At 42.9% G+C, this 24,480-nt stretch overlaps 1 protein-coding gene across 1 annotated transcript in view; it reads right to left on the bottom strand.

The window, feature by feature from the left end:
* Positions 1-24,480, bottom strand: part of LOC109918187 (collagen alpha-1(IV) chain-like) — a 197,314-nt gene that overhangs the window by 45,529 nt on the left and 127,305 nt on the right. Inside the window, exons 10-14 of the mRNA XM_048604479.1 lie at positions 20,412-20,600; positions 10,746-10,914; positions 8,476-8,568; positions 3,922-4,026; positions 80-177 (exon numbers count right to left, since the gene is read on the bottom strand). Coding sequence (XP_048460436.1) covers positions 80-177; positions 3,922-4,026; positions 8,476-8,568; positions 10,746-10,914; positions 20,412-20,600 — 654 coding nt within the window. The remainder of the gene's footprint in view (positions 1-79; positions 178-3,921; positions 4,027-8,475; positions 8,569-10,745; positions 10,915-20,411; positions 20,601-24,480) is intronic.

Here is a 24,480-nt window from a genome sequence, read left to right as displayed (position 1 = left end):
ACCTTAAAGGTCTGAAAGTAAAACTATGGGCTTATTCTTCATATGATTAAGAATTTGAGATTCTTGCTGGTAAACTAACCTTAGGACCAGTGACTCCTGGCAACCCTGGTGTTCCAGGTGCTCCTGGTCTTCCTGGAGTTCCTAGAGGACCCAATACTCCAGGAGGCCCTGGGTTTCCTATAACACAGTAAAGTATATGGAAAGAGTTAATTTAGGGTTACACTTAGTAGAGACAGCAGCAGGGAAATTATTCATAATTGTCTAGGATAATGAAAACTGTTTTACATAATGTTCTGAAGTAGAAAATCTTTGATTAAAACAATAATAGAAAATGGTTTTAGATATTCCTAAATAGAAAGAAACAGCACACTACATTGCAAAACTCCTAATGCAGTAAAGATTATCTTCCTTTTGTCCACTTGAAGATTCCAGATACACCGATGTTCCCAGCTCAGAGGATGGGCTGCAGACTTGCAGCCAAGTATCTGACAATGTCATTTATTGGCTCCCACAGCTTTAAAATGCTTCTTTATGACATTAAAGCTATTTGTTAGTATTTCTGTTTGTTGGCACAGTGTCAGAGTGGAATTATTGGTGTAAATATACATTGTAATAATTCTTGGTACCGCTGCAGCATCCATAACTAATGCAGCTAAGATAACAAGGTGTAGAGCTGGATGAACACAGCAGGCCAAGCAGCATCAGAGGAGCAGGAAGGCTGATGTTTTGGGCCTAGACCCTTCTTCAGAAATGGGGGAGGGGAAGGGGGTTCTGAAATAAATAGGGAGAGAGAGGGAGGCGGATAGAAGATGGATAGAGGTGACGATGGGTGGAGAGGAAACAGACAGGTCAAAGAGGCGGGGATGGAGCCAGTAAACGTGAGTGTAGGTGGGGAGGTAGGGAGGAGATAGGTCAGTCCAGGGAGGACGGACAGGTCAAGGGGGCAGGATGAGGTTAGTAGGTAGGAGATGGGGGTGGGGCTTGAGGTGGGAGGAGGGGATAGGTGGGAGGAAGGACAGGTTAGGGAGGCGGGGTCGAGCTGAGCTGGTTTTGGGATGCGGTAGGGGGAAGGGAGATTGGAATTCATTCTGATACTTGATGCCAGATGGACAGATCATATGAATTTCACAATTTACCAAGCCAATGTAATTGCAATTATTATCAAAACACAAAGCATTATGAGAGAGCACTACAGCCACAAGCTGAATCTTGGAGAGGGGAACGTGGCTTACTGTGACTTTTGGGCAACCAATGTTGCAACAAGTGTTTGTCAGTATTGGGTGATCCACAGCAATGTTTTGATACACTTCATTGAATACAGTTCAATGTCACTATTGCAACCTGAATCAATTATATAAATGTGCGTCACCTAAACAGCAAAAAGTGTGTAGGAGATAGCTGGAACAATATACTGGGAATAATATACTGATCCCACAGCTTTCAAGATCTTTATTCTACCTCACTGTTATTTTGTTGTGGAGAAAATGCCACCAGATTAGACCCCCCATGGCATTACTGGGGCTAATGCAGAAACCCAAAGACCAACATTGCTGCTGCGTTCTTCAGACAGAACTGCTGCAGTCCATATGGCATTCCAGTTTGAAAGGTCGCTATCAAGGGCACACCATAAATATATCTGAAGCCTACAGAGTGGGCAAATTATGATGTCAGTCAGTTTTCATGCTGGAAAGGATGGGCACCTAGCTCTGTTGAAAGCACTGCCCTGTCGAAGCCTCCATGCTCCTTGATAGTGACAAACGGATCACTAATGCATCAAACCTCAGTATATACTCCTAGCAGCGTTCTTCTATATGTTATCCTATCAAAGTCTTATCATTACCCATATGCAACAAGACCTGTACCACATTTTGGGTTGAGTTGATAAGTGGTAAGGAACATTCATGCCACACAACTGCCAGAGCTATAACCGTCTCCAAGGACAAATTCTAACCTTTGCACCATGACATTCAAAGGCATGAACATCACTGAAACCCACTGTCAACATCCTGGAATCACTACTGACTGAAACTAAACTGGCTCAGCCAGTTAATGTTGTGGCTAGAAGAGCACACTTGAACCTGGGAATTCTCTGCTGAGTAACTCACCTCCTGACACCTCAAAGCCTGTTAATATCAAAGGCACAAGTCAGGAGTGTGATGGGATCCTCTCCACTTGCCTGGATGGGTGAAGCTCCAACAACACTCAAGAAATCAACACCATCCAGGACAAAGCAGCCCACTTGATTTGTAAACCATTCACCTTCTCCAAAATTCATTCACTTCACCACCGACACTCAGTATGAGCAGTTCGTACCATCTACAAAATACACTGCAGTAACTCACCAAATGTCCTTCCACGGCATCTTCCGAATCCACGACCACTATCATCCAGAAGGACAAGGACATAAGATACATGGGAATACCCCAACTACAAGTTCCCGTCCAACCTTACACTCACCATCCTGATTTTGAACCAAATCTCTACTCCTTCATTGTCACTGAGTAATAATCTTGGAACTCCCTCTCTAATGCACGGTGAGTGAACATACACTCCGAGGACTGCATCAGTTCAAGGCAGCAGCTCATCACCACCTCCTCAAGAGCATCTTGGGATGGGCAATTCATCATCATTGTCTGCAAAACCCATGTTTCATGACAAACAGAAAAAACCCCGTGTTTCCTTCTGGGGAATTGGCATGCATGATCATTTCCCTCTGGCTGGCTATAGCTCTCTCCTAACAGTCATATGCTGATCCTACCTCTATCCTAGTGTCAGAACTCCGCTGTTTCTTCTGCCCTTTGTGTTGTAGCTATACTGGTTGGCAAAGTGACAAATCTTGGGTATCTTAAAACAGGATTGTGGAAGGGAAGGGCTGGGTTGAGGGAAGAGGGTTGGATTGGAAAGTAAGAGTTTACACCAGTAGCTTGCACCTTGTATCAAAAAGAAGGATGAGATTGAAGTAGGACTTGTGAAGGTGCCTAAAATTGGCCCACAGCATCATGCCACATGTTCTCAACAACATTTGAGGCAACAACTTCATTTACTGCTGGCTCATTGTCTGGTCCAAGTGGCTTAGATTTGCAAATGGTCCCTCCATATAGTTGCCTCCTTTAATGTAAAACCTTGTCCAACGAAAATGAGGGAAGTGTCATTAAGTGCGTTGCACTGTGTTCGGTTGATGTGCCTGTCGTAGCTGAACAGCTGATATTATGTGAAGGAAGTGTGAGGCTGGCAGCTTTGGTCAGTTCATGAGGGTGTGTTGGAGTATCTGAATGCTGATGAGTGTGTGATGGCTGGGATGCATTGAGCCGCGTGATGGGATGGATGTGTGCTGAGTTGGGCATGCCATTGGAAAATGCATTCACTGACTTTGACTATCTGTATAAGGTCCCTGAACATTTTCTCACGCTGCTGACAGATCCTGACAACCAATCCCCTAGAATTGGCCATCATAAGCATGTGCTTGTAACCCCTTTGCAGCAATGTTTGGACAGCTTCCTGACCTCCTGCAGAAACATCACTTCTTCTCTTTTCCAACTTCTAGCACAGTATCAGAGAACCTAGTAGTTCTATCTTTAGCCTGTTGCTGTCTTGGTAATTTTCTTCCCTCCTTCAAAGATTTTCAGACAGTTCTACATGGTGCTGCAACCTGAATGCATCTCTCCATTAAGAGGTTTCAATTAAAAATGAATCTTGTCTTCTTTATTACTAGATGCTTGAATTAGAAATCCAATGAGGTTAATAACGTTCCAAAATTTGAATATTGCAATAGACATTGGATTATTGTATTACTCAAACTCTAACAAGTTAGTTTTCGGAACTTTCTTTTTTAACCTCTTGTGCTAGTTTATCCTTAAGTTTGCATCACACAAAAGTGAATTGAAAAAAATGCAAGAAACCACATGAAGAACCATTTTGTACCTTTAAGACCTGGAGGACCAGTTGATCCTTTCTCTGAATGTCCAGTTTCTCCCTTTTCTCCTGGAGGACCTGGAGAACCATCTCGACCTGGAGGTCCAGGGTTCCCTGAAAGCACAATATTAAAGTTTATCATCTCAATCTGTCTCAGCACTGAGAACTTCCACGATCCTCAATATTGGAAGCCTCCAATGCATACATATTTATAAACACTACAATGCTACTCAGCTGTGAAACCCCTCGATAGTAACCTTCTAAATGCAGATGTTCAAAGTGACTAAGGATGAACAAGCTTACTGTCCCTCCAGCATTTTAAAATATTTTCCTGGGAGTTTCTTGTGGGTGTTGCTGGTAAGGCCAACATTTATTAACCATCCTGAATTCACCTTGAGAAGGTGGTGAAGATCCACTTTGGTGAACAGTTTCTGTCCATATGGAATAGAGGTGTGTACTATTAACAAATTGGCCAAAGAAGGGAAAAAATAGCAAACTGCCCTTACCTCAAGAAATTACACAGAATTGTCATTCTGATGTCTTGGATTGTGCTGGAACTCATCAACCCCTTCTCAGAGTGGAGAGAGCAATTCTCCACATAACAGATGTGTTTATATACTGTCTAGTTATAGGTTTAGTAGTCAAATAACTCAAATCTAAATCAGTGCAGTTCCAGTATATGATGCTACAGTGGAATTGTAATAATATTGCTATTCCCAACTATAAGTGTCATAGTGATAGATACACACAGCCCTTCAGTCCATTAAGTCTGTACTGGCCTATCTACACTGATTCCACTTTAAAGCACTTGGCCCATAGCCTTGAATATTATGACATTTCAGGTTCTCTGGTGAAAACATTTCAAAACCCTTTCAAATTTCCTGTGCTTCATCTTAAAATTACGCCCCTTCATTATTGACCTTTCAACTAAGTGGAACAGCTGATTCCTACCCATCCTGTCCATGCCCCTCTTAACCTCCTTTACTTATATACCTCTATCAGCTCCTCCCTCAACTTTCTTTGCCCCAAGAGAATAACCGGAGCTTACCCAGCCATTCTTCATAACTGAAATGCTCCATCCCAGGCAACATTCTGGTGAATCTCCTTCGCACCCCCTCCTGTGCAATCACATCCTTGCTATAATGCGATGACCAGAACTGCACACAGTATTCTAGTAATGGCCTAACCAAGATTTTGAATGGTTCCAACGAAATCTTTTGCTGTTGTAATCTATGCCACAACTGATAAAAGCAAGTGTCCCATATGCGTTCTTGACTACCTTACTAACCTGTCCTGCTGACTTCAGGGACCTGTCGACAAGCACCTCAAGATCCCACTGTTCCTCTGAGCTTCCTAGTGTCCTGCCGTTCATTGAGCACTCCCTTGTCTTGTTCCTTCTCTTAAAGTGCATCACCTCACACTTATCAGTGTTAAATTCCATCTGCCACTGAACTGGCCATCTGACCAATCTATTCATATCTTCCCGTAACCTAACACCTTCTTCCTCACTATTAACTACCTGGCCAATCTTTGTGTCATCCACAAACTTACTAATCACTCCCTCCAAATTTTTTCAATATCATTTACATAAATCATGAACAATAAGGAACCCAGCACTGATCTCTGTGGTACACCACTAGACGCTTGTCTCCAGAAACACAAACAGCCTTTTAACACCACCCTCTGTCTCCCGTCACTAAGCCAATTTTGGATCCATCTTGCCAAGTTACCTAGGATCACATGAGCTTGTATCTTCTTTATCAGTCAAGCATGTTGGACCTTGTGAAAGGCCTTGCTGAAATTGTATAAGCTATATCAACTGCAATACCCTCCTCCAACACACCTGGGTGTCCCATCATGTCAGGCAATGGGACCCTGTGTGAGACCCTCTCTGGCTATGTCGAGAGCATCGTGAAACCCGTTGTATGGGGAACCCCCCCACATCTTGTCACGACACTACAGATTTCTTACAGAAACTCAACACCCACGGACCAGTCGAACCAGGAACATTCCTCATCACAATGGACATTTTGGCACTCTACACCAGCATCCCCCATTACGATGGCATCGCTGCAACAGCCTCAGTACTCAATACCACCAATTGCCAATTTCCAGACGCCATCTTACACCTCATCCACTTCATCCTTGACCACAATATCTTTGCTTTTGACGATCTGTTCTTCATCCAGACACACAGAACAGCCATGGGGACCAGATTTGCTTCCCATTATGCCAACATTTTCGTGCACAGGTTCAAACAAGACTTCTTTGCTGCACAGAGCCTCCGACTAGTGCTATACATCAGATACATTGATGACATTTTCCTCCTTTGGACTCATGGCGAGGAATCACTAAAACGACTATATAGCGATATCAACAAATTTCGTCTCACCATCAGACTTACCATGGACTATTCTTTAGTCTCATTCTAAGACATACACATCTCCATCAGGGATGGACACCTCAGTACCTCACTGTACTGCAAGCCTGTGGATAGCCTCATGCTGCTGCAATTTTCTAGCTTCCACCCTAAACCTATTAAAACAGCCATCCCCTACGGACAAGCCCTTTGCACGCACAGGATCTGTTTGGATGAGGAGGAACGAGACAGACATCTGAAGGTGTTGAAGGATGCCCTCATAGGAACAGGATACTCATCGATCGCCCATTCCGATGTGCCACAGCGAAAAACTGTAATGACCTCCTCAGAAGACAGACGTGGAATATGTCTAATAGGGTACCCTTTGTCGTCCAGTACTTCCTGGGAGTGGAGAAACTACACCATGTTCTTTGCAGCCTTCAACACACTATTGCTGATAATGAGCACCTCACCTAGATTTTCCCTATGCCTCCACATCTCACCTTCAAACAACCTTCAAACCTTAAATAGACCATTGTTTGTAGCAAACTACCCAGACTTCTGGGCAACATCGACCACAACACCATACAGCCCTGTCATGGCAACCTCTGCAAGACATTTCAGATCTTTGACGTGGACACTACCATCACACGTGGGAACACGCCCACCAGGTGCATGGAAGGTACTTGTGACTCGGCTAATGTGATCTGCCTCATTCACTGCAGGCAAGGATGCCCTGAGGCATGGTATATTGGATAAACCATGCATATGCTAAAATAATGGACGAATGGACACCGTGTAACAATCGCCACACAGGAATGTTCCCTCCCAGTGGTCAAGGACATTTGACTTTGAATCTTTGGGTAAACATCCTCCAAGGCGGACTTCAGGATACACAACAACACAGTTGCCGAGATCAGGTTGATAGCCAAGTTCGGGACCGATGAGGATGGCCTCAACCGGGATCTTGGGTTCATGTCGAACACGTTCGCTCTTTGCACCCCCCCTGCCCACAAACAAACAAACAAACAAACAAACACACACACACACACACACACACACACACACACACACACACACACAGTCTCTCTGTCTCTCTCCCACATACACACACAGTCTCTCTCTCCCACACACTCACTCACTCATGCACACACTCACTCATGCACACACACAGTTTCTATCTCTCCCACACACATGCACATGCACACACGGTCTCTCTCTCTCTCCCGCCACACCCACACACACTGTCTCCCCCTCGCGCATGTGCACACTGTCTCCCTCACACACGTGCGCTCTCTTCCTCACGCATGCGCATACTCTCTCTCTCTCCCTTGCGCATGCGCGCTCACTCACTCTCCCTCCTGTATGCGCGCACACGTAAATCTATGGAGTGAATTTGTATTTGCAGATACATTCTATTTTGTTCAAAAAGCACACAGTTTATAGACAGTCAGGCAATGTGGCATTTTATAAATTTCTACTTTAGAAATAAAACCAGTCTGACTCCAAACCAAAACACAAACCAAAACAAGGTCTCACATCTAACATGCATTGTCTGACCTAAAATGTCACCTCTTATTTACACTGATAAAATTCTAGTTCTCACAGGACAGTGACTTGAAAGGAATTTGGGGATTTACATTTACATATTAATCAATTAAAACCTTCTAACTGATTAAAGATTTAACAGCATTTTAGGTTTGTTTAGTACATCCTCATCAATGGTGTGACCCTTTGATCTTTTACTTGTAAATTCTGAGTTTGGTACTATCTCTATCTGTCTAACACCTGAAGAAGGCGTAAGGCTCCAAAAGCTGGTGTTTTCAAATAATCCTGTTGGACTATAACCTGGTGTCATGTGATGTCTGACCTTGATCACACCAGTCCAACACCAGCACCTCCGCTTCGCAGTTAGGATTGTCATCCAAAATAACTGTGACAAGAGAGGAATGCAATGGAGGAATCTCTAAACTTTCTCAGTGCTGTCTGGCCTTGGGAGACAGGACCGGCAGATGATCTGAAGAATCTTTGGAAAATAGATGAAGTCTGAGGGCACGAATTGTATCAGAAAATGGCTCAAACAGTAAGTAGCAATAGACCAAATGTCTTCTTCTGCGCATCAGTTTTTCCAATATTAGCATGGATGTCTTGGTGGGATATTCACTTATTGCTAAATTTATCTACACAAAAGGATCTGTACTTACCTGGAAAACCCGCTGGTCCAGTAGCTCCTGTTTCACCACGAAGTCCTGTTGGGCCTGGGACTGCGGACTCATTATTCTGCTCCCCTTTCTCACCTACAACAAAGAGCAGCAGTGACAGAGTTAGTGAATGGAACTATGAAAGAAAATATTGTATATAATCCAGGACACTATTTCATATCATCTTAACAACATAGCATGAAAATGCCAGCAGGAACTGAATCACCCAATCCTTTCGTGGTGTTTCTCTAAGATGAATTGCTGTGGGGAAGCAGAGTAAAACAAAACTAAGAGAAGCAAAATTTAGATAACGCTGATAAAGTTTTGGGAGAAACTCATGCACTGCCACGGATGATGCACAACTAAACAGCTTCAGAAATTCAAGCTGAGGTTGCAATTTTACTTTAGAATTATAGAAACTTGACAGTGCAGAAAGAGGCCATTTGGCCCATTTAGTACGCACTGACCCTCTGAAGAGCGTCCCACCCAGATCCTTACTGTATCCATATAACCCCATATTTAGCATGGCCAATACACCTAACCTGCACATCTTTAGACTGTGAAAGGAAACCCACTGTACCCAGTGGAAACCCACACAGACATGGGCACAATGTGCAAACTCCACATGGACAGTCACCCAAGGTTGAAATCGAAGCTGAGTCCCTGGCACTGTGAGGCAGCTGAGCTAACCATTGAGCCACTATGCTGTCTGGATGTGGTCTCATTGAGTGATAACCAGTTACAATGAATAAGGTTTTCCTGTTAAGCATTGCCATAGTTCAACAAAGGTGAGTTAAAAAAAAAAGAAGGCCCTACATTTCCAATTTTTTTCTTTCCTCTGCTGAATTGCAGTTATTTTACAATAGGTCATTGGCAGACATTTAGCTGAGGCATCCAGTCTTTATGTGCGAGCTGAGATGTTGAAATATTGGTTATCATCAAAAAGTGCAATTTTATTCTCAGTTAATAGCCATAGATATAAAGATTTAAGATATAAGTTAATGAGATTGTAATCAGCTTCCTAGTCCAGAAACAGTCAGGCCATTTACAACATTTCTGTACTACCTCAGATGTGGTCAGCTAATTCTGCACAATACGCGTGTTAAACCTTTTATCATTTTTTCTGTATTCCTTAGTAGCACTGAGTCCTCCACAATAGAAATGTGATATTTGTAAAACTACACACTCTCACAAACTTGTCCTGTAGGCTTACATTGAAAATTTGTTCCATTTTTCAATACAAAATTTATTTATGTTGAAAATCATCAACAGAAAACAAAGCAAGGCGCAATTAGGTTTCATAAAATATTGATGCTGAATTCCCTAACACCCCTTCATCATTGTCCTGAGTAGGAGTTGGTGCAAATAGCTCAGTGGTTAGCACTGCTGTCTCACAGCACCAGGGACCTGGGTTTGATTCCAGCCTTGGGAAACTGTTTGTGTGGAGTTTGCACATTCTCCCCATGTCTGCGTGTGTTTCTTCTGGGTGCTCTGGTTTCCTCCCACAGTCCAAAGATGTGCAGGTTAGGTGGCTTGGCCTTGCTAAATTGCCCATAGTGTTCAGGGATGTGTAGATTAGGTGGGTTATGGGGGAATAGGTCTGGGTGGGATGCTTTGAGTGTTAGTGTGGACTTGTTGGGCTGAAGGGTCTGTTTCCACATTGTAGGGATTCTATGATTATATTTGGTCCAACCATTACTATGATCTGGGACATATTAATGCAGGTTTACATTCTGGCAAGGCCAAGTACCAATTGAAAGGGAATTGGAGTGTGGTGAAGGAAATATAGGCTCAAATCTGCCAATAATGACCTGAAATCCAATTCTGTGCCAACAGAGATGAGAGAGAATTATGTGTTTGCCTTTTCCTGACCTCTGCCTCCCCAGAAAGGTCAGTTGTTTTTTAAGCTTTAATTTGTCCGTTAACTCTTGAATTGTTACACCTGTCACACAAGTGATTTGTAATGTGAAATTTATGAATGGGTTGAGTTAAATCAGGTAGTTTGAAACAAACAGATCTCTGCTCTAATCAGGATGAACACAGCAGGCCAAGCAGCATCAAGAGACTGCTGTATTCATCCAGCTCTACACCTTGTTATCTCAGATTCTCCAGCATCGGCAGTTGCTACTATCTCTGCTGTAATCAGTATTGGCAACCGTTCTATATTTTAGCTGAACATACTGTGCTGGGAAGTCAGTGTTGCCCACAGCAAAGCACATGAATTGAGGGGTGATAGGTATTTTTACGATTTAATTTCAAACTGTCTAACGAACCTGGGACACCATCAATTCCTCGAAATCCAGGTACGCCACGATTTCCTTTGAGCCCTTGTCTACCCGGAGGTCCAAACCCGGGTGGCCCAGGAGGGCCCATAGGTCCTGGGATACCAGCGTTTCCAGGGACACCTTGTGGACCTCTGTCACCATTTGATGCAAATGGTGTCTGTAAATAAAAGATTTTGGAAAGTTAACACTCAATACAGCTTACCATTAAATAATGTAATGAATGATAAAGTATTGCAATTTTAGGTTTCCAAATTGCTTTGTTCTAACGTGAGCTGAAAACAGACAGACAAGCTGAATGAACACAAACTTGCCAGAAATGCTCAGTTTTGATGTGCGTTTATTCCTCCGTGGGGAGTCAGCAAAGAACTAGATTTTCGAGAACCAGGCAAGCATTATTGGGATGATGGATCGTAATGTAAGAACCATGTTATGGCAAAACTGCATTAATCGAGGACGACATGGAATGTAAATTGTCATTTATTCAGCAAGTTTAATTGATAACCCCTTCCTCTTGGCATTCCCTGTAAATATTTCCAAACTTTTAAAGGACATGTGATACTTTTATTTTAGGCAATGGAAGTGAGTAGAAAAATCAATTTATTGGATTTCCATTAAAGGACAGTGGTAATATTCAGAGCTTTAACAATTTTACTGACCTTTTGGGGACTGATTTTATTATCATTTGTGGGCCAGAATCAGACAACACAATGAAAAAGATTAAAGCAGAACATTTAAGATGACTTTCTTACAATTGCTCTACCTATCAGTATTCAAAATGGACAGCTTAGGCTGCTTTGAGAAAGAGGTGAGTGAACAAAGAACAATACAGCACAGGAACAGGGCCTTCGGCCCTCCAAGCCTGCGCCAACACATTTTGCCCTTCCATACCAAAACTGTCTTCATTTACAGGATCCGTATCCCTCTATTCCCTTCCTATTCATCCAGGTGCTTCCTGAATGCTGCTATTGTGACTGCTTCTACCACCTCCTCTGGCAGCGCGTTCCAGGCACTCACCACCCTTTGTGTGAAAAACTCCCCCTTGCACATCTCTTTTAAACTCCCCCACACCACACCTTGAACCTGTGTCCCCTAGTAATTGACCCCTCCACCCTGGGAAAAAGCCTCGTACTTCCCACTCTATCTATGCCATTCACAATCTTGTAAACTTCTGTCAGGTCGCCCCTTAAACTCCTGCGTTCCAGTGAAGACAAAACCAGTTTATCAAACTTTCTTCATAGCTAAAATCCCCTGTACCAGGCAACATCCTCGTAAACCTTTTCTGTATCCTCTCCAAAGCATCCACATCCTTCTGGTAGTGTCATGACCAGAACCTAACTAAAGTTCCATAAATCTGCAGCATAACTTGTCTACCCTTATACTCAGTGTCCCTACCAATGAAGGCAAGCATGCCATAGACTTTTTTTACAACCATATCTACCTGCGCTGTCACCTTCAGTGATCTGTGGACCTGCATATCCAGACCTCTCAGCATATCCATACTGCTAAGAGTTCTGCTATTCACTGTATAATTTCCATATGTACCAGACCTTCCAAAATGCATCAACTCACATTTGTCAGGATTAAATTCTATCTGCCAATTTTCTGCCCATGCCTCCAACTGATACATATCCTGGTGTATCCTCTGACTGTCCTCCTCACTATCCACAACTCCACTAATCTTTGTATCGTCTGCCAACTTACTAATTAGATCAGCTATGTTTTCCTCCAAATCATTTATGTAGACCACTAACAGCAGAGGTCCCAACAGTGATCCCTATGGAATACCACTCGTCACAACCCTCCATTCTGAAAAGCATCCTTCCAGCATTACCCTCTGTCTCCTATGACTAAGCCAGTTCTGTATCCATCTTGCCAGCTCACCCCTGATACGATGTGACTTCATCTTTTGTACCAGTCTGCCATGAGGGACCTTGTCAAAGGTTTTACTGAACTCCATTTAGACAACATCAACCACTTTTCCTTTAATCATTTTCGTCACCTTCTCAAAAAACTCGATCAAGTTAGTGAGGCATGACCTCCCTGCACAAAACCATGTTGTCTGTTGCTAATCAGTCCATTTGCTTCTAAATACATATAGATCTTGTTCCTGAGAATCTTTTCCAATAATTTTCCTACCACTGACATGAGGCTCACAGGCCTGTAATTTCCTGGATTATCCCTGTTACCTATCTTAAACAATGGGACAACATTGGCTATTCTCCAGTCCTCTGGGACCTCACCTGTGGCCGAAGAGGATACAAAAATGTCTCTCAATGCTCCAGCAATTTATTCTGTTTCCTCCCTCAATATTTCAGGATAGGTCCCATCAGGACCCAGGGACTTATCTACATTATTACTTTCTAAGATGCACAACACCTCTTCCTTTTTAATAGCAACTTGGCTTAGAAATTCGACACTCCCTTCCCTGAGATCATCCTCCACCAATTCCTTCTTTTTGGTGAATACCGACACAAAGTATTCATATAGGACCTCACCTACCTCTTCCACACATAGATTGCCTCCTTTGTCTTTGAGTGGGCCAACCCTTTCCCTGGCTACCCTCTTGCTTTTTATATATGTGTAAAAAGCCTTGGGATTCTCCTTAATCCTGTTTGTTAATGACTTTCCATAACCCCCTTTAGCCCTCCTAATTCCTTGTTTAAGTTCTTTCCTACTCTCCTTATATACTTCAAGAGCTTCTTCAGTTCCCATCCTTCTAGACCTTACGTATGCTTCCTTTTTCTTTTTGATCAAGGTTATAACACCTTTGCTCATCCAAGGTTCATGTAACTTGCCATACCTATCCTTCATTATCACAGGAACGTGCTGCTCCTGAACTCTTATCAACTGCCATTTGAAATACTCCCACATGTCTGTGGATTTGTCCTCAAACAGCCACCTCCAACCAAAATTATCCGGTTCTTGCCTGATATTGTTGTAGTTTGCCTTCCCCCAATTTAACACCTTCACCCGAGTGCCTCTGTAACTCGTACATATAGGGGCTCAATAGTGTCAATGGGATTTTGAATAAAGAAAAGGGTGTTGCTGCTGCAAAGACAACAGGAGGCCAGATCGAGAACTTCACAGATATTGGTCTAATTAACTGGACCTAAAAGGGAAAACTTATGTGCAAACTTCAATATTTTAAATCTCTTATGCCAGTAGCACTATCAATTACTGAAGAAAGATTTATTACACCCAATTAACCACAGTACCCCCAATTGAAAATGAACGATCTGGTGTGATATAGACCGAACCAATAATTTTAGACATACCAATTAAGGCAATAAACCGGGAAACAGACAGCACTGGACAAATGTCATGATGCAGTTGTTTAAACAGAATATATTCAAAAGTTCAGTGGATCATTAGGAAGAGCCCATTTGAAGAAATAACTAGAAATTGCAATGAAAACACCAATATTCTAGAAAGCTGAGAATAAATGGTGTAAGAGATAGTAAGAACTGCCGATTCTGGAGTCAGAAATAACACAGTGTGGAGCTGGAGGAACCAGCCCCATTTCTGAAGAAGGGTCCCAACCTGAAACATCAGTTTCCTGCTCCTCTGATGCTGCCTGGCCTGCTGTGTTCCTCCAGCTCCACACTGTGTTATCTCTAATAAATGGTGTAAAACTCTTTTCCTTCTAAACCTTCCTTCTAATATAAATCATGTGATAATGTTTCGGGTCTGATGACCCTTCCTCAGACCCTTCCTTCTGAGGAAAGGTCACCGGACCTGAAACGTTAACTCTGTTTTCTCCTCCACAGATGCTGCCAGACCTGCTGAGCTTTTCCAGCAATTTTGTTTTTGTTCCTGATTTACAGCATCTGCAGTTCTTTTGGTTTTTAAATCATGTGATCATTGTTCTATATTGGCCCAGATTTTCTCGTGAGCGGTGAAATGGACGTGTCTTCAAAAGTGCACTTTTACATCTATATTGACTGCAGCTGGGAGTAATTGATGAAATGTTTCATGAAGGCTGTTGGTCTCTCTAGAGAGAGGTAGCCACCACAGAGGGTAATGTGCTTTATCTCCCCTTCCAACTCCATTTTTATTTAGCCTCTTCCTGCTCCCCTTACCTTTCCCTCACCATGGATGGTTTACATTGCCCTTAACAGGCTTTGCACGTAAATTATTGAATTGGAAACACAGATGATTTACTGGTGGTGTTTGATAGACGAAAAGGAAACCATGGTGATTTGGTGATGGGGTAAGAAAGCATTCAGTTGTGTGTAAGAGCATTCTGGATATAATAAAAAAGGGCCTAGAGTGAGTGGCAAATTGTCAAAGCCATGGTCAGTTTGATATCAAAGGATGAAGGGAATACCCTGGAGCTCCAGCAGGATTCCAATATTCTAGTAGGTGCTTTTAAATTTTTTTTAAGCAATATTTAACTATTTCCAACTATTTTAAACACTTTCAACTGCTTTTTGGTTAACTTTTAAGTGGGTACAATTGGTTTCAATCTATTTAAGGTATTTAAAGTGATTTTAAGTTTTTTAAAGTAAACTCAACTGTGCTTCAAGTGTTTTCAAGAAGTTTTAGGTGATTGCAACTGGTTTAAATAATTTCAGGTGGTTTTAAGAGTGTTACAGGATTCAAAATATTTACTCAGTTCCTTTCCCATATTAGATGCTGCCAGACCAGCTGAGTTTCTCCAGCACGTTCTGCTTGTATTTCCAATCTCCAGCATACGCAGTATTTTCCTTTTATTATTTTGCTGCTCACATCTGCTTCAGGTATTTCCAGGAGCAGGGGAGGGGGACAAATTGAGGCAGGGGAGTGGTGAGGAAGGAGCAGAGTTGGAGATGCTTGGGTTGGAGTAAAGGTCAAATGGGGGGTAAGAGTTTACCCAGATGATGGGGAGGGTCAAGCTGATTTATGGGTAGCAGAAATCATTTATACTGATTTAAGGGGATATGCTCCTGGGACAGGTTTATGATTCCAAGGAGTAGCTCTAAATAAATCAATGCAAGAAACTATGTTAGCCTCTGAAAAACAGCTTGTGCAGCAAAATACTGAGGATGTTGGAAATCTGGAATAATAACAGAGAATGCTGGAGAAGCTCAGTAGGTCTGGCAGCATCTGTGGAGAAAGAAACAGAGTTAATATTTCAAGCCTGATCTGATTCTATTCTGAACGTTTCAGTATTTTCACTTCTAATTAGTCCAAGTTTATTTGTTGACTGGTCCCAATGGACATATCAACAGGGGTCACATGGAGCTATATCTAATGAACTGTAAGTTGTAGCCTACAGTATTGACACTATTGGAACCAGAGATATGGGCCATTACACTTTTTACATAAGTGCAGATTTTGCTGAAAATTTCTTGCAAGTTCCTGCAGTACCCATTGTTTCTTTAGGTGGTGCCATGACATATATCCAACATTAAAGTAGATTTATAGAATGGCTATGTTAACTCAGTTGGCTAAAAGTCTGGTTTGCAATGCAGAGTGATGCTAACAGCATGGATTCAATTCCTGCCCTGTTTTAGGTTACCATGAAGGACTCTCCTTCTCAACCTTTCCCTTCGCTTGAGGTGTGGTGATTCTTGGGTTAAACCACCATCAGTCAGACAGTTATACAGTATGGAAACAGATGCTTTGGTAGTTTTGGACTCCTCTACCCTGGGAAAAAGACCTTGGCTATTCACCCTATCCATGCTCCTCATGATTTTATAAACCTCTATAAGGTCACCCCTCAGCCTCAAATGCTCCAGGGAAAAATGCCCCAACCAATTCAGTCTCTCCCTATAGCTCAAAACCCCCCAATCCTGGCAACATCCTTGTAAATCTTTTCTGAATGCTTTCAAGTTTAACAACATTTTTCCTATAGCAGGGAGACTAGAATTGAATGAAGTATTTTAAAAGTGGCCCCACCAATGTCCTGTACAGCCACAAACATGACCTCCCAACTCAATGCACTGACCAATGAAGGCAAGCACGCCAAACCATCTTGTTTACATGCGACTGCACTTTCAAGGAAATGTGTACCTGTACCCCTAGGTCTTTTTGGTCAGCAACATGCCCCAGAGCCCCGCCATTAACTGTATAAGTCCTGCCCTAGTTTGCCTTACCAAAATGCAACATCTCACATTTATCTAAATTAACTGCCAACTGCCACTCCATTGTCCATTGGCCCATCTGATCAAGCCTGGTAGACTCTGAGGTAACCTTCTTCACTGACCACTGCACCACCAATTTTAGTGTCATCTGAAAACTTACAAGCCATGTGTATCCACATCATGTATATAAATGACGAAAAGCAGTGGACCCAGCACCGATCCTTGTGGCACACTGCTGGTCACAGGCCTCCAGACCGATTGAAAAAACCTATACCACCACCCTCTATCTCCTACCTTCAAGCCAATTTTGTGTCCATTTGGCTACCTCCCCCTGGATTCCATGTGATCTAACCTTGCTAACCAGTCTACCATGCAGAGCCTGGTCAAACGCCTTGCTAAGTCCATATTAACTATGTCTACTGCTCTACCTTAATCAATCTTCTTTGTCACCTCTTCAAAAAACTCAATCAAGTTAGTGAGACATGATTTCCCTAATCAGACCTTGCCTTTCCAAATGCATGTAAATCCCATCCTTCGGAATACCCTCCAACAACTTATCCTCCACGGATGTCAGGCTCACTGGTCTTTGGTTCCTTGGCTTTTCCTTATCATCTTTCTTAAATGACGGCACTGCAGTAGCCAACGTCCAGTCTTCCGGCACCTCACCTATGACTATTGATGATACAAATGTCTCAGCAAGGGGCTTGGCAATCTGTTCCCTAGCTTCCCACAAAGTTCTGGGATATGCCTGATCAGGTCCCAGGGATTTATCAACCTTTATGTGTTTTAAAAACTCCAGCACCTCCTTCACTTTTCATAGAATCACTATTTATTTTCCCAAGTTCCCTAGCTTCCATGCCCTTTTCCACAGTAAATGCTGATGCAAAATATTTATTTATTATCTCAGCCATCTCTTGTGGTTCCACACCAGACAGTCTTGTTGATCTTTAAGGGGCCCTATTCTCTCCCCATTCTTTTGCTATTAATGTATTTGTAGAATCTCTTTGGATTCTCCTTAACCCTATTTGCCAAAGCGATCTCATGTCCCCTTTTTGGCCTCCTGATTTCTCCCTTAAGTACACTCCTACTTCCCTTATACTTTCAAGGGATTTACTTGATCCCAGCTCCCATACCTGATAGTATGCCTCCTTTTTCTTGACGAGAGCCTCAATTTTTCTTGTCATCCAGCATTCCTTACACTTACCAGCTTTTCCCTTCGCACTAACAGAAACATACTATCTCTGAACTCTCGTCATCTCACTTTTGAAGGCCTTCCACTTTCCACCGTCACTTTATCTGTAAACAGCCTCCTTCAATAAACTTTTGAAAATTCCTTCCTAATACCATCAAAGTTGGCCTTCCTCCAATTTAGAACTTTGACTTTTAGATTAGGTCTATCCTTTTCCATAACTATTTTAAAACTAATAGAATTATGATCATTTGCTCCAAAGTGCTCCCCCATTGACACCTCAGTCACTAGCCCTGCCTTATTTCCCAAGTATTGCTCCTTCTCTAGTAGGTACATTCACATCTTGAATAAGAAAATTTTCTTGTACACACTTAAAAAATTCCCTCCATCAAAGCCCTTAACACCATGGCAGTCTCAGTCTATGTTTAGGAAGTTAAAATCCCTTACCATTACAACCGTACAGATACTTGAGATCTTCCTACATATTTGCTCATCTCTCTCTAATGAAAAAGCTGCCTGTGATTTGGTAGGACTATTGTGACGTTGCCTTTACAAAAATAGAGGAATCCTTTTGGTCCTTTGTGTCATACCAAGACTCTGTGAGAACAACTCAGCTTGTTCCACTCCACTCCCTGTAGCCCTGCAAATGTTTTCTATTCAGATGATTGTTCAATTTCTTTTTGAAACTTATGATTGAATCTATCACCGCCATACTCATTAGCAGAACATTACAGATCCTAACCACTTGCGGTGTGAAATGTTCATTCTTGTGTCTTTTCCGGTTAATTTCTAATCATTTTAAATTGATCCGCCGATTCTTTCTTCTTTTCTCCAGTGAAATCAGATTCTAACTACTCTGTCCAGACTCCTCATACTTTTGAAAACTTCTACCAGATTTCTTCTCTACCTCATTATAGCCAACCTGACTCCATTGTATTCTTGGACCAAGAATGGACAAAAGACCTCAATTCAAGAGTGAGGCATGAGTAACTTGATACCAACATAGCATTTAACCAAATGCAGCTTCAGAAACACTGAGGACCAAAGGAATTGGGGTAAAACTCTCTCTCTGCTGGTTGGAGTCATGCCTATCACAAAGCAAAATGGTTGTGATCTTTCCACCTGAATTAGTTTGTACAGTTTTGGATTACTTGTTACTCTGGTTAGACCCACGGCATGTGACTCTTATATCCATCATGTCATTCCAGTCATTTGGTTTGTTTCCAGCACCACCTTATTTTAAAATTTTTGTAATTATCTCTCTACCTCATTTAATCGGATTATAGTTCGTCCCTTCGCTTATTATTCAGCTGTTGACACTTTATTCACACAGTTTGACACTTTTGATCATCTGCAGAGACCTATTATTCAGCCTGTCGACACTCCACTTTGTATGATCTTTTGATCTCTCTGCCTATTGATCTCTCTAGTCTTTAAATTCTGTGCCTGTGTGCTTCCCTCTCATTTCACCTGACAAAGGAGCAACCCTCCAAAAGCTTGTGATTTCAAATTAACCTGTTGGACTATAACCTGGTGTTGTCTGACTTCTGACCTTGTCCACCCCAATCCAACACTGGCACCTCCTCATCATGAAAACGAGGAGGAAGATTTTAAAATCAAGGTGTTGCTTAACAGGGAATAAATGTAGGCCAGTGTGAAACCGGAATAATGGGTGAAGAATGGGTAAAAAGTAATTGTGAATTGAACTTGGTGTGAGTTTGGCTGCGGGCAGTGGACTTTTCAATGAGTTGAAGAGAGGATAACCTGCTAATTATGGTGACCAGCAGGGGAATCAAGACAAAGTCATTGAGTCAATTAGCAGTTCAGTGAGAATAGGATTGAGAAAGTGGGTGATTGGACTTATGAACAAGATGAGCTCAGCAAAGGCATCAGGGAATATAGGAGAGAAACTGGAAGAAGGTGCGGTTTCAGTACTGGGGTGAGGATGAAGGGGGCAGCCTGAGAGGAGGATTGGCCTGGTGAATTAATAATAGGGATAAAAGGCAGCTGATTGGTGGTCTCAAAAACAGATGAGGAGAAATTAATTTTCTCAAAGCGTTGTGAATCTGCGGAATTCACTCCCCCAGAGTCCGGTGGATAAATTTGAGAAGGAGATAACATTTTTAATTGGTAATGGGTTGAAAGGTTAAGGAGAGCAGGCAGAAAACTGATGGTGAGGCTGAAATGAAATCAGGCATGATCATACTAAAAGACAGAGGAGGCTCAAGGAACTGAATAGCCAACTCCTACTCCAAGTTCTTATGTTCTTATCTTCTAATCTTAGCAAAGAAGCCCTTGAGATCCTTGCTGGAGGTTAGCAGAGGGGAGATTCAGAGAAGAAACCACTAACACTGAGTCAAAACTGACACAAAAAACAAATAACAAGATGAAAATACTGACTGGGTCACCCTTGATTCCTCGGGGTCCTTGTGGTCCTGGTTGACCAGGTATTCCATCCTTTCCTTGCCTTCCTGTCTTCCCAAGGAAACCACTGTCACCTTTGTCCCCTTTTGAACCTTGGCCTCCCCTGATTCCTGGATCACCGTTCAAGCCTGGTGGTCCTCCAAAACCTGGGAATCCTGGAGAGCCCTAAAAGGTTGTGGATCAAAAAATAGAAACAACATTGAATTAGCCAGTTTTTATACTAGTTTTACAATCAGGAAAGTAATGGCACTTTAATTTAAAATAAGAGTCAGTAATTCTTTTGTGTTTCATTGCCAGAATTTTGTTATTTCTACTTTAATCTTAATTTTATGATTCAGTAGTCTTCAGAATTAAAGAGTTAATGAGAAAGAAAGAAAGACTTGCATTTGTGTAGCACCTATCACAACCACTGGCTGTTTCAAAGCACTTTACAGCCAATGAAGTACTTTTTGACCGTAGTTGCTTTTGTGATTTTGTGGCGGTTAGTTTGCTCACAGCAGGTTCATGATGACCAGATGATCTAGTCTTGTTTAGTTGATTAAGGACCGTAAGAAACTACAGAAGGTGGTGTTCACAGCCCAACCCATCACGGAAGCCAACCTCCATCCATGAACTCTATTTACACGTCTCGTTGCCATGGAAAGGCGGCTAACATCATAAAAGACCCATCCCACCCCGGTAATGCACTCCTACAACCTCTTCCGTCAGGCAGAAGATACAGAAGCTTGAACACATGCACCAGCATGTTCAAAAAGAGCTTCTTCGCTGCCATGATTAGACTGATGAATGGGCTCTCTAACTTCAAATAATGCTGATCTTGTTACTGTTGATCTTGCCTTGCATACATCCTGTGCTGTGTAACCTGTACGCCTTACCCTGTCCAAGTTTTTTTTTCACCTTTTGATCTATATGTCCTTGCTTACTATGATCTGCCTGTACTGCTCGCAAATAAAGTTTTTCTTACTTAGCTACACATGACAATAAATCAAATCGATCATTCAGTCAGCCTTGTGGTGTTGTCAGTCAGGGACTTTACCCTTGTGCACAGGGAGAAACAGGACCAGGAAGCTGGGGATGTGGGGGCCAATGGACTTCACTGCCCAGAAACTGCAGCAGTGTAGTGAGCCATGTAACAATATGGCTGCCTCCATGAACAGGTTGGCAGTTGCCATGGAGATTCAGGACCAGCCCCTTTGAGGTAAACTGAAGAGCCGCACATACCTACACTTCATTACCCCAGTCCAGGTACTCGCCCTAACATGGAGACGGAGTGATGGCAGGAGGCACCAGCTGGAGGTGGAAATACACAAATAGCCCTTGGTAGTTTCCACTTAAGACATTGTAGAGGTGGCTATGCTCATCACCTCCACTGTGCCTGTCCCACTTCAGCCCTTGGAAGTCCAAGTTCAGGAGGGATGATTTACCTCAGCAGTTCTGGTCCACAAACCCCTCCCTGGGTCACCCACCAACCCTCCGAGGTCAACAGGCTACACAGCTGCAGAACCAGAGAGTGCACTGAGATGTAGTAAGTGGGAGAGGAAGTTGATAGCTGATTGAGGGGACTTTGGTGGTCCAGGTGAGGAAGCCTTTTTTGTAAATATCAGTTTCTCCATAAATGTTCATAATTTTGACTTTCAGGAATGTGTTTGTGAGTATCTCTACGTCAATTTGGAAAGGAGGAGGAGCCTGGTAAGAGAGACCACATTGCTCTCTCTTCAGGCCCCCAGGGCCCCTTGTCAGCAGCCCCACTCCTGTAACCATCAACCTTCTATCACTCAAATTGTGGCCTGAGTCCCTAACTGATCCTGGGACCCTGGTGGATGCATTATCCACAAATTGGATGCAAAATTGGCTTGATGGTAGGAGACAGAGTGCAGTGGTGGAGAGTTGGGTTTTGGACTGGAGCCCTTGTGACCAGCGGTACTGGGTTCACTTTTGTTTGTCATTTATGTAATCAGTTTGGATGAAAGTATAGGAGGCATGGTTCGTAGGTTTGTGGATGACACCAAAATTAGTAGTATTCTGAACAGTGAATAAGGTTATCTAAGATTACAAAGAGATCTTGATTAATTGGGTCAATGGGCTGAGGGGTGGCAGTTTAATTTGGATAAATGTGAGTTATTGCATTTTAGTAAAACAACAAGAGCAGAACGTATACAATTAATGGTAGGGCCCTGGGTAGTGTTGTAGAACATTGAGACCTAAGGGTTCAGGTCCCTAAATTTTTGAAATTTGTGTCACAGATAGAAAGAAGGCATTTAACACGCTTGCCTTCACTGTCCAGGCCATTGATTACAGGAGTTGGGATGTCATGTTGGGGTTGTGCAGGATGTTGGTGAGGCCTCTTCTGGAGTACTGTGTACAGTTCTGGTCACCCTGCTACAGGAAGGATCTTATCAAATTGGAGAGGGTTCAGAAAAGATTTAGCAGGATGTTGCTGGAATGGATGGTTTGAGTTTTAAAAATACGCTGGATAAGCTTAGACATTTTTCGCTGGAGCATAGGTGGTCGAAGGGTGACCTTATTGAGGTTGCTAAAATCATGAGGGGTATAGATGATGTGAATAACAAGGATCTTTTCCCAGGGTGGAGGAGTTCAGATTTGGGGATGTATTTTTAAGGTGAGAGGAGAAAGTTTAAAAAAGGGCTGAGTGGGTCGTGTGTGAAATGAACTGCCAGAGGAAGTGGTAGGTGCAGATACAGTTACAATGTTTAAAAGACATTTGGATAAGTATGTGAATAGGAAATGTTTGGAGGGATATGGGCCAAGTACAGGCAAGTGCGACCAGTTCACTTTGGGAATGTAGTGAGGACTAATTGGACTGAAGGGTCTGTTTCCATGCTGTATGAATCTATGACACTAAATGGATTTTTACACAATCTGGCAGCAGCTCATGGCCACAGTCAGGGTTCCATGGATGGAAGTCTGGGCTGAGAACCCACTGTCCCATCTGGAAGTTGAGTACAATGTGTACTCATGATGTTGGGTCATGGTGACACTTCTATCCCTCCTCATTCAACATCTCTAATGTTTGGCTCCTCCGTGCGCAAAGGTCTACTTGTCAGAGAGTTGTCCAGGAACAGCTGTGGCAGGAAGGTGCAATGGGGAGAGGGTCAATGCTATAGGATAGTCAGGGAGTAGTCAGCCTAAGTGCCTAAGTCCTCTACCTTTCATGGACTAGAGGCCAATGTTGTTTCTTGTTAAAAGTACTATGAATGGAGTTTGCTGCAGCCTTCTCCCTCACATGCCAAGTCACCTACCCCACCCAGTCTGCTCACGGCCATGTTCTTTTGTCTCTTCAAATTTGTGTTCCAGGATGATGGAAAACAACAGTGAGTGCTCCTCTTCAAGTGGCTTCTATCTTCAGCCTGACTGTGTTGGTGAGCCCCCAGTTATCCCTATTTCCTTCCCAGAAGCCCATTTCATCAACCCCATAGGATTACACTTCCCCAAGTTTCTACCTATATTCGTCTGCACCTGCCTATCTTGCCACCTAGACCTTGGCAATATGGGTGAGTACGCCTGGTGTCAAACTGCCCTTTGCTGATACTCCTGCCCATGGATTTTTAAAAAAAAATTATTCATGTTGTGGGATGTGGGTGTCACTGGCTGGACCAGCATTTATTGCCTGCCCTTTGTTGCCCTTGAGAATATGGTGATGAGCTGCCTTCTTGAACTGCTACAGTCCACCTGCTGTGGCTTGACCCACAATACCATTGGGGAGGGAATTCCAGGATTTTGACCCAGCGACAATGAGGGAATGGCGATATATTTCCAAGTCAGGATGATGATTGGCTTGGAGGGGAACTTGAAGGTGGTGGTGTTCCCATACATCTGCTACCTTTGTCATAGAATCGGCACAGAATCCCTAGTGTGGAAACAGGCTACTCGGCCCACAGAGTCCACACTGACTCTGAAGAACATCCCACCCAGACTCACTTCCACCAACATCCCTGCAACCCTGCACTCCCCATGGCCAATCATAGAACATAGAACAAAGAACATAGAACATTACAGCGCAGTACAGGCCCTTCGGCCCTCGATG

Source organism: Rhincodon typus, chromosome 13, assembly GCF_021869965.1.
Source record: "Rhincodon typus isolate 14 chromosome 13, sRhiTyp1.1, whole genome shotgun sequence".
In the NCBI taxonomy this organism is placed as follows: domain Eukaryota; kingdom Metazoa; phylum Chordata; class Chondrichthyes; order Orectolobiformes; family Rhincodontidae; genus Rhincodon; species Rhincodon typus.
Note: the sequence above shows the minus strand (reverse complement) of the source record. Positions and strands in the feature narration are given on the sequence as shown.